At 39.2% G+C, this 11,609-nt stretch overlaps 1 protein-coding gene across 1 annotated transcript in view; it reads right to left on the bottom strand.

Moving 5' to 3' along the window:
* The window catches only part of ADCY2 (adenylate cyclase 2 (brain)), a gene marked incomplete at its 5' end in the record, with an annotated part of 79,177 nt that overhangs the window by 3,843 nt on the left and 63,725 nt on the right, over positions 1–11,609 (bottom strand). Inside the window, 3 exons of the mRNA XM_010083650.1 lie at positions 2,950–3,064; positions 5,235–5,342; positions 6,482–6,628. Coding sequence (XP_010081952.1) covers positions 2,950–3,064; positions 5,235–5,342; positions 6,482–6,628 — 370 coding nt within the window. The remainder of the gene's footprint in view (positions 1–2,949; positions 3,065–5,234; positions 5,343–6,481; positions 6,629–11,609) is intronic.

Raw genomic sequence — 11,609 nt, 5'->3', positions numbered from 1 at the left:
TGCTAGTGTGTGTCTCCTTTGAATGATACATGAATATTTGTTGGGGCAAGGCTGGAAGAGCAGCACTCTCAGTCCAGGTGAATGTTCCAGCAGAGGGTGATACCATCTGTCACTTTCTCTTGCATCCAAAGCAACATTTCATTATTCCATGAAAAGGCAAATATTGTTCAGCAAATACTGATCAGCAGGACAGACAGAGAATATCTCATTCCAAAGTATCCTACAGCCTGGGCTCATAGCATTCTCCAGGGAACAGGGATCCTCCTGACTGAGCAGCCTCAGGCAAAAGCAGGAACCAAATTAAGTTCACCTCCAACACAGACAGATGTTCCAACCATGAAGATATATGGTAAACAACATGTCAGCCTCTCTTCTGTTTTGAAAAGAAGCAGTACCTGTGCAAAACTTGCCACAAAAGCATATCTGAGCTTGTGTAATAAATCAAGCACCTTAGCTGACAGAAGGGGAGGAATGCCTGAAATGTAATCTAGGCACTCCCCTCCCTTGCTTGACAATGTCAGGGTAGGCTGTGTACCTCCTAAGGCACAACTGGCATTTCAGGCACTCACAGAAAATGAAGGTTGAAAGCTGAGACCTCTACCGAGTTGCAGCAATTCCAGGTTTAGATGCTGACTGAGGAACGTTTTTACAAATGGCAGTTTGGGTTTAAGTCCTTACAGCGGGGTTTATGTCAGAGGGAGATGCTCAAATGTTTCTGTGGCTCTAATTGCTATGGGTATCAGATGCTTTCGTGGTCAGGTGGTGGTGGGAAGTGGAGAAGAAGTGAAGTGAAGATGGGAAGTGAAGATCACAGTGGTGCCTTTATTGGATTAAGGTGGCAAAAGTGCCAGTTTGGGGCCTGTGCCCCTTTGGAGATTTAATCATTCCTCATTTCATGATGCAAAAGAGTCTGACTTGCCTGGAACCTTCTCTGGAAATCACAAGTAGGTATCTTTTTTTCTCTGGAAAGTTTGCTTCATGATCGACACTTTAAAACAGTCAGTATTGCTTTAATCAGTTTTTGGATTTAGCCCTGACACTCACTAGCAATTTATCTGTACTGACACTGCTGATATAAGTATGTTTGCAAGTATGTATTGTGTTATCTATGGCAAGAAGAGAACTTTTATTCTGTACAGAAATAGGATATCTCTGCATGTTTCTTTTAAACCCATCAAGTTCTTTAACACTTTGAGAATGAATCATACTGCAGATTTGTTTTGTCATTTTACAACTCTAGCAAGGAATACAAAACATACTGGCAAAGGAGTGCTCTCAGGAACACACGGATATTTCAAGTCAGAAGATAGCAAGTTTTGCCAGTGGGTGGCAGTGTGCAATAAACGTGAGAGGAGAAGCCAAAAGGAAAAGCAAGCAGCTCAACAAGAACAAGGCAAGACAAGAGAATAACTGTTGGAAATCAAATACTTCTGACATGTTTACAGGATTTATGGGTTTCCAATATTTATTTACTGCTTTCATTTCACACTTTCCAAGTTACATATTGCATTGTAAAACTGCTGTGTACTGCTATCAGTAACTGCTATTTTGGAACATATGGTTCTTGACCAGCTCTGAATCCATTTATTTCATCATGCTTTCCATGGCTTGCTGCAGCTGTGTGTTTCTTTTTTTTAAATACCATGATGCACAATTAGAAAGAATTAGAAGCTGAAATATAAGGGATACCCCTTTCAGATATAAACAACTAGTCATCATTGCTCTTATTTGTTAGTAACCACAGAATAACAAAGAAGAGAAATATCCTCCTTTGTCTAACACTGGGAAGAAAATGTGCATTTTGTATGCTTGCTTTAGTACATCTAAAATATTTCAAACTCCAGCCTCACTGGCCCCTTATAGCTCTCGTCCTCCAAAACTATTTACATGGTTTTGCAAAGCCCTGTCTAGAGTCTTCTTGATAAGCTTAGAAAATAAATGTGGTTAACAACCTCTAGAATAATTATTATAGAATCATAGAATCACAGAATGCTTTGGGTTGGAAAGGACCTTAAAGATCATCAAGTTCCAACCCCCCTGCCATGGGCAGGGACACCCTCCACTAGCCCAGGTTGCTCAAAGCCTCATCCAGCCTGGCCTTGAACACCTCCAGGGATGGGGCATCCACAGCTTCTCTGGGCAACCTGTTCCAGTGTCTCTCCACCCTCACAGTGAAAAATTTCTTCCTAATGTCTAGTCTAAATCTACCCTCTTACAGCTGATACCTGTTATCCCTTACTCTCTCACTACACTCCCTGATAAAGCGTGCCTCCCCATCTCTCCTGTAGCCCCCTTCAGGTACTGGAAGGCTGCTATTAAGTCTCCTTGGAGCCTTCTCTTCTCCAGGCTGAACAACCCCAACTCTTTTAGCCTGTCCTCATAGGGGAGGTGCTCCAGCCCTCAGAACAATTTCATGTCTCTCCTCTGGACTCTCTCCACTAGGTACAGGTATTTTTTATGTTGGGGGCCCCACATCTGAACACAGTACTCCAGGTGGGGGCTTACAAGAGCAGAGTAGAGGGGAAGAATCACCTCCTTCGACCTGCTGCTAATGCTTCTTTTGATGCAGCTCAGGACACGGTTGGCTTTCTGGGCTGCAAGCGCACACTGCCGGCTCAAGTTCAGCTTCTCATCCACCAACACCCCCAAGTCCTTCTCCTCAGGGCTTACAGAGTTACCATAAAACAATTCAGAGCCATGGGAATGTATTTTTCAACCATTTTTTATTTAGGAATACTGCCCTTTCCTGAGTCCTGCCTTAAAACACTCCTACAGTAAGTATGGTTAACGGGCAATATCACGTAGGCTGCCTTTAAGCAGGGTAAAGATGGTGCCATTTATTTTTATGGCCCTTTTGGTTTGCTCTGCTAACACTTTAATCAGCTGGTACTTCACAGGGAATTCTCCCCCTCCCCCATGATATTCTCATAAAAATCCTGTGATACATACCTACTCTTAACTTGAAGTCATTGAATGAATGCTTGTTTATGACATCCAGCTTCGCCACCAAGGCAAATGCAAACTCCACCATGGTTCCTATATGCATATACTGTCGTTCAGGTTCCTGAATTTAAACACACAAACAGAATAAAATAATTTTCCTTAGCCTCAGTTGCTGTGAGAATACAGCCAAAATATGCTGAACAATTGAAAGCACTTAAACCTTTAGGGATGTCCTAATGCCAGCAGGCAGCGGAAGAAAAGTAATGTAGAAGGTGGTGCCATCTCCTGCGTCGGTTAGATCAAACAATGGCCAATACACCAGGATGCATTTTACTTACACAATTGGGCAGTCATAGAATCATAGAATCATTAAAGTTGGAAAATACCTCAAGGATAATCAAGTCCAACTGTCAAGCCAACACCACCTAACTCTAGAGATGATACATCCAAACCAAGTATACTATAATGTTTTGATTATCAAATAACTGATTAGCTGGTATCTAATCCCACAGGCACTCAATGTCTATGTGTGCCTAGGATTCGCTCATTAATTTCCTCTAAGTGTCTCCTATTTTATGTCTTTTAATAATAAATGCTTGTGGACAGCCCCACAGAGACTCCTCCCTCTCACTGTTGCACAGCTCAGCACCCTTGTTAACGCTGAAGCTCCAGTGAGTTTCACAATTTTAAGAGTTCCTCCACTGATCTCATCTGGTAGATAAGCAAGCACCTCTGAGAACATCTAAGAGACCTGAAAATGAATAAAATACAAAAGGAAGAGAGGAGGAAGGCAACCCATCCTCTGTCCCCCAATTTACTAGCTCGGAGCTTATGCTACTTCTAGAAGCTATAGACTTAATGTCTCTTCATACATCAACAGTGTAGCCTGATTTCTAAGTACTGGTTAGAGTCTGCTCAGGCTGAGGAGAAAATTCATTTTCGGGCTCCCACAGCCCAGGGTAGGACCCTGACAAGAGAATGATTTCATAAGAGATGGACTCACTGATCTCTATGAGAAATGACTGAATCTTCCTAATTTCTTGATATAAAGTGACAGAAGAGATGGACAGATGACAGCTTTGGGAGATGATTCATAGAGTAGATACATCAGCCTATGTGGGACAGTAGTGCTGCTTGCCAGAGCAGCTGTTTAGATGAATGAAGCCTGTTTCCTTTGGAATTCACTCCTAGCTAAAACAGATGGTTTCCTCTTCAGTTGATGTATTCAGACCCCCTCCTTAGGCACTGTCTTCCTTGGGTGCTTGTTTTAAGTTGGGGGCTGTTTCCACCAGTACTCCTAGCAGTCAGTCACTGCCACACTAGGTACTGCAGTATCTGTGGATTTTTGGGCATCTGGACCGAAAGCTGATGAGTTTTGGTGGATTTCCTTAGAAAATGTGTACTAAATCACCAAAGGAACACTAAAACTTGGATGTCTTGTTTCACAGTTTGTGGAAATAAGTGATAATTTTTTTCCTGTGCACACACCAGTTTTAGTTGTGATTGAGAGATCCTCCATGTCTTCTCATCTCTCATCTCCAGTCTACAGTTCTGCATTTCCTTCATCCCCTTTACCTCCCTGTATTAAATGACAGAGCTAATTTGAAATAATTCTTTTTTTTTTTTTTGGCCTCAGATCCCTAAGATCTATAGTTTAGGTGTTAATTGATTCTCTCTAGAAGGAACATGAGTTTGGCAAGAACATACTAATCTTCATCAGAGAATGTGTTGATTCATGATTGCTGTCGCTCTGTTGCTAACCTGTAGTACTCTAAATCATGGCAAAAGCAAGGTTTTTGCTTAAAAGTTACCAATTGCTTCACTGAACTTCATTTCTACTGACTGCAGTTCCCAGTCCTACCCTATTAAGTAAACCAGAAACAAAGGAACGCGGTGTCAGTGCTGAGCCTGAGGGTTCATTAAGTGTATGGTTAATACGGCTACTCAGCCCTCACATCTTACAATGGAAAATACTCATTCTTGCAGTCTTTTGTACAATCTATAAAACCAGTTCTGCTGCAGCATGTAGCACTAAAATGCTGTATTGTATTTAGAGTAGAAAGCCTGTTTTAGACTTAGCAAGTGCAGAGGTGGCATTTCCAAAACACAATGTGAAGAACAATAATTCATAGAGACTACTAAACAAAAGTATACACTTGTCTGGTACAATACAATCTATGTTAACAAGAAAAAACTAGGCCACAACATTATACATAGCCTAGAATTTAATGAACAGAATTTTAGCCTTCATTTGAACATGTTTTTTATTAAGCAGGAACCTTTTTCTGTACCTGACACTGTTCTTGGTTGGGTGTAGCACTCAGTCCTGTTGCTGCCATGTAAGTGCTTCCAATGGTCTTTATCTTTTCAACTCCACTGAACTTTGGCTTTGACAATAACTGTAAAACAAGGATGGTTATTAATTATTCAGATCAGTAGCCTTGTTACTCTAAGAGCACTGTTACTCTAACAGCATTCAAAGCATCAATTCTTGGAACAGTCTCTTAATAGACACCAAATGGCTTCACAAATATATATAGGACAAAGGACTTAAGGATGGAAAAACGACAGTTACAGCCTCCAAAGAAAGGGAATTTCTGTCTGCTAAAATACATTTTTTTATTATGAAGGGACTAAATCTATAGCAATGAGAATAAATTCCACCGTACTGTACGTACAGCTTTTAGAAGTCAGTAGACTTTGATATTGGAACTGTCACTATGCAAGCCAACAGTTAAGCTTTAAACAGCTTTCTGAAAGTAAGCAACTCTTCCATGCCAATGGGATTAATTGCCAAAGATTTTAGTTCTTATCCCAGGTTGTTCTGAACATTCCAATGTTCTCCAAATGGGTTTGCTGCTAAAATACCCTCTATGGCTGCAGATCCACAAATCCAGACTCTGTTCTCTGAGTTATGACAGAATCTTAATGCCTTTTTCTAGTATCTTTATCACTAGTAACTTTAAGACAACTACTGTTCTCAGTGAGACCTTTACAGCTGCCTTTTCACAATCCATCTGTAGTCATACCCTATAATTGTTTGTAACTTCAGAGAATGGAATATTAAAATTTACACAATCCTTTGAGTCGCTCATGTATCAACTAATCAACACTCCGGATAATGAGACCAACACAGATCTGGTATAACACAAAGCTGCATCATTTTAGGGATATAAATTTACATACCTGACTTTAGGCACTAGTATTTAGAAACTATAGTAAATATATGGGATGTAATATGACTGCCTCATGAACTGCAGCTAAGGGGCAAAAACATCTCCATCAGATATACACATAGGATTCTCATTATAATGAATCAAAAGCAATTGAGTATGATGTTAGATCAATATCTGATTTATCCCACACAAACCTCTTTTTCCTTTAATACTTCCTGTAAGTAATTTCCATGTGACGAGGCACACAAATGCTCTTTTCTGACAGCGCTTCCACTCTCCCTTTTGAGTATGTTTGCTTACTGTTGCATACCCTGGATTATTAAGATTGAAACCATATGTTGATTGTTCTTAGAAGTACATACATCATCAAAGTCAGCAATGATCTCATTTAGCAGCCTGAGACATTCCAAGCCTTCCTTATTAACATCAGATTCTGTGTAAAATTCCTTGAAATCCGGAACAGAGGCAAACATGACACAGACACAGTCATATGACTGATGATATAAATCCTGTCCAAAAGAAAACAGAATAGAGAAAAAAGATCTGTTATACCCAGCTCTAAATAAAAGTTTCCTTATTAGTATGCAGTGTCCTGGTTCTGAAAAGGGAGGTGTTGCAGTGGTTGGAATGCCTTAAGATGGTGATTGAGTATTTTTTGCATTTAGTTGCATCCATTAATTTTAAATGGTGTATAAACCTGGTGGTTGTTACAGAGACTCAACATATACAGCTGAAAATATTTTAGTGATTTAAAGTTACTTTTTTTTCCTCCTGAACATTAACTCCATGAACATAAAATGTTCACCAATTTATAAGATAAGGCCCATTTCTGAGGCTTTTCATGTAGAGAATTTGGTCTGGCTTGCATGGCTGAAACTATATTTTGCAAAACAGTATCTAAATTATTATTAGCTGTTGACATTATTATAATAACTAGAAAACTGAACCAAACCACAAACCCAATGCATTACAAATGCATAATGTAACACAATCCTGATAGCTCCTCACCTAAAATGACAAGATGCCTAATAGGACAAAATGTTTGTCATTTCTTTTCCATAACAGGGAGCTGAGGCAAAGGGAAAGACGTCACCTGAACTAAAACTTATTTATGTCAGATTCTCCACTGCATTCTGTGGCCACTGAAATGAGTGCACCTCTGCTCCACAGGAAGATTCTAGTGCTAAAAATGACCACAACACTCCCCCCCTCCCTTCAGTTTCCTCTCCACTGCCCTTAAACATTAGAATATCTCCTCTTTCAGGACAAATTCACATCCTAAAAAAAAGGAAAGAAAGAATAGTTATTAAGCTAATACTTAAAAAAAAAATAGTATCTGTGCACAAAGATAACCACAGCAATAAAAGGTGATGTAAACTACTATAAAGTCAAATCATGTTCAAGTTATTGAGTAAAATACGTATTTCAATACTTGTGAATAAGGTGAACAGGATTTGTTCTGTGAAGCACCAGATATTATTTTCATTTTTACTTAGCAAAGCTTTTTTTTTTTTTCAGTTTCAGTGGCAGTATGTTTTTTTTCAGAAGAACGTGGTGTTTCTGTACACAGATGTGTACAGATATAGTGAATCTCTGTTGGTGATGTGTAACTGAAAAATAGCAGAACTGTGGGAAAACAGTTGACTGCCTCATCCCAGAACAGGTGTGAGGAAGATTTCTGGGCAAACATGAAAATAATGGCAGACAGGGATGAACACGGGCAGCTGGAAGAGGTAGATGATTTAGTACTGGATTTTTCTGCCCGTTTATTTTCTAAGGATTCCATAACCAGAGCACCACTGAAGCTCTACCATGCCTCTGTGCAGTGGGAATGGAATATATCATTGCAATTCACCGTTATAATTTATATTCATAAAGCTGAGCTGTTTGAAATTGCCCATCTGTACCTGACATCCAGCTTAGAGCCACATATACAAAATCAGTATCACTTTAAAGTGACCTGATTGTGCAGGTGAAAAGCAACTAAACAAAAAGACAATGAGTTCACTGTCAGATTGCTACTAAACTTCAAAGGAGTTCTGTATCTCCATTGTCCTCTTGCCAAAAGAGGCCATTAAGAACCAATATTATAATGATGTTTTTCTGCCATCTATTTTATACATCTCCATACACACCTGGCTAAGAAATTTAATCCATATAATAAAGCAAGCAAATGGTGGGGAGCCGGAACCTGTCCGGCTGGATGACATCAACTGAATTTAGACAATTTAAGCACCTGACTGAAGTATGTAATGTGAGACCACAGTCATCCTATGTGTCCTATATTGTCAGTACAGCAGATGTGCCTATCTGGAAGGTACTTTTAATGCCAGATGGGCAGAATCACCTCAACTAGTGTTTTTTTCTCTCAGTCAGTTGGAAAAAAGGCTAAACAGGTAAGTTTTCCTAAGTGCTCCAGAAGAGTGCTTGAAACAGGAGGACTCTGACTCTAAGAAATTCAGAAGCTCAGGCCCAAAATGACCTCTCTTTGCTCCAGTCTCTCACAGTAAAAACCTGGTCCACTCTGTGTTAGTGCAGTGATGTACACTGGCAACTGTCCTGAGTATGTATGCACCTAGAGTTGGTGCAGATATACCCAAATTAGCTTAAAATTAGTTAAGTGGAGCAGTAGAAGATTAACAGGCTCACTTTTCAAATGTTTAGCTTTTGCAGCCTGCATTTTGCTTCACATCCACCTACTTCACATTTACCTCAGGCATGCCTACACTGAAGCTACAGTAATATTTGCATGTAAATATACTAAAATATACAAAAATGTGCTGAGTGCTTTTCATAGGCAAGTTAGCAGAATAGGTACAGAGATTCCATTCTGTGGCTAACTCAGCTTTCCTTCTATTTCCTCAAGTCACCTTCCCTGTAACTTCATTCCATTTTGGGTGGAAGAATTTAGGCCACACACATGGTGCTGGTTATTAAAAGAGGACTGCGTCAAAAATATAGGGCCTTGGTAATACAGAAGGGGAAATCTGCACTGTTATATAAAAGACTGAGGGAGATACAAGAGTATTTATAGCAGAATGTAGATAATTAATACTCAAAACATGGATTATTACACATACTTTGGAAACTTGACCTGACAAATTAAACAAGTTGTATACAACTGTGTTGAAACATTTTTTTAAAAAGTAATTTTTGTTCATATTCCTGCCAGCCTGAAAAATCCAATAAGTTAAATCCAGCCAAATTAATAGTACAGTTAATATTAATACAAAATTCTATTGTCCTAGGGATTCTGTTAATTAGTAAAAAAGAAGTTGTTTTAATTTACCAAATAAACATTAGATAGCAGCTGTTTCATTTGCTTTATGGAATACTGCTGATTTTGCATCCTGAGAATGTAAAATGTGCCAGAATTACACTGCTGATGAGATGCTGGTTGTAAAGTCTGTGAAACAGACAAAATCTAGGCACAAAGGTGATACTGGGAGAGTGCCATATCTGAAATAGTACATGGAAACTAACAGTATGTAGAGGTTTATTTCAGAATATAACTTCAAGTCATAAGAATACTGGTCTGTTAGGAGCTATAACTGAACCCTTACAGGAAAAGGAGACCAACTGTGCAGCGCTAAAGGCACATGATATTACTGAATAATATGAAGCAGAGATGGTAGAAGATGGACTCATTTTACCACCTCATAATACAGGAACCAGAAGATAAATATGACATTTAAAAGTATAATAAGGAAAAATATTTTACATAAGAGATATACAAATGTATATTTCGTTGCTGTTCAACAACATGATAGACAAGAGCTTAGAGGGTTAAAAACCTGAATGCTTATGTGAATACTAGAAAAATGCTTAACTAGGAGCTCTATAAAAAGCACCTGCAGAAGCAAAATATGCCCTTACATTTACAGGTAAAAGCAGAAAGGTGAATAGCACATTCATCTTCAGCTGTTCCTTGCACTTTTGCTGAAGTATCTAATGCTGCATCTTGCCTGGGCCCTGCAGCTGACTGGAGTGCTGGTGGCTGCTAATTCCTGTTTTACTATGATTGCCACTGAAAAAAAGTCTGTCTTACAGACATTAAATGTGGAACCCTAATTAGCTATTAGGAAGTGCCTTTGCTGTCTTCCCTGAAAGCAGAAGCATTGCCCAGAATAAATCATGGCAACTTGCACAATGCACAGTCATCAGGAAGAGAAATATGACTGAGCAAAGGACAGGAACAGAGATTCAAATAAAAGTGCTGTTGTGACACAGGAAGATCAGTGTGCTTTATGCTGCTGGCTGTCCACCCAGAACGGGGACAAACAAACTGTAAGAAAGAGTTTTGTGACTGTTACAATTACAGACACAAATCTTCTTTTTCTATAACCAGAGTTATCTCTCCTTCCTCTCCTCCACCTCAAAAATAAATGAATACATTATATGTGAACACTTGTCATATGCTGACGCTCAGTAACAGTGTCCAATTTCTCTTCCTTCCTCTCTAATACTGAGGCAATATTCATCCCCACTAATGCTCTATAGCATAGTAGCAGCATGGAAACAACAACAAATGGCACTGGTTACAACCAGATGAGTAGTAATTCTGGCTGTCACAATATATGTCAGAGAATTTTAAGGAGGTATTCCCAGCTCGTTTATTTTGATCATTCATAATAATAAAGGCTGTGGCAATTACGTGTCTTAATTATCCTGTGAGTACTTCTCTTGAAACTGTATTCTCCAAAATGTTTAATAAGAAAATTAAACATAACACCATTCCAGAAAGGAATGGCTTTTCTTCTTTCAACAAAAATAAAATAATCTTGTCTTATGCAGTCAATCCTTTTTTTTTCTTTTCTTTTCCTTTTTTTTTCTTTTTTTTTTCTTTTTTTTTTCTTTTTCTTTTTTCCTTTTTTTTCCCCTTTGAGAGCATCTGAATTTCTACTGGTTGGCTCTCCTTATTGTCCCCTCTTCTTCAGTGCCTGGAGATATTCTTGTGTTGGAGGAGGCAAACTGGTCCCATTCTGCCTCTTGGAAGGGTACGGCAGTCAGCTTCTCTGGGGCAGAATTTCTGCTCTAAGTAGAGTGCTGGCTCCATCGTGTAGCTAATGAAACAGGATCCCTCTTGCTCAGTAATGTGCTTACCAGTTAGCTTGCAGCACAAAAGCCTCTAAGGACTTTTTACTAATAAGGGATCCGGATGCTAACAGCATAAAGGAAAAGGCTGCACATGATAGGTGCAGATATATGTTTAATCTTGGCCTTGCTTCCAGCTTTTCACTTTATATTTGTTCCTATCTTTCTCAACTGGAAAGTACCCTCTTTGGTACTCGCATGCAGACTACAAGCAGAAACACAGTTCTGGAGGCTCTCGTAGTGCAAACAAACCTTTATCACAGTTTGCTCTGAAGTAACTTTGCATTTTCCATATCAGCTTTAGACAATGTGTATCCTGTTATGAAAAGACCTTTATTGGTCATCTAAAAGTACAGTCCCACTACTCCCAGTTAGCATTCATCCACTCATCTTTTC

The sequence above is a fragment of the Pterocles gutturalis genome, unplaced genomic scaffold, assembly GCF_000699245.1.
Source record: "Pterocles gutturalis isolate BGI_N339 unplaced genomic scaffold, ASM69924v1 scaffold1780, whole genome shotgun sequence".
NCBI lineage: Eukaryota > Metazoa > Chordata > Aves > Pterocliformes > Pteroclidae > Pterocles > Pterocles gutturalis.
This window is presented reverse-complemented; position numbering and strand designations above follow the sequence as displayed.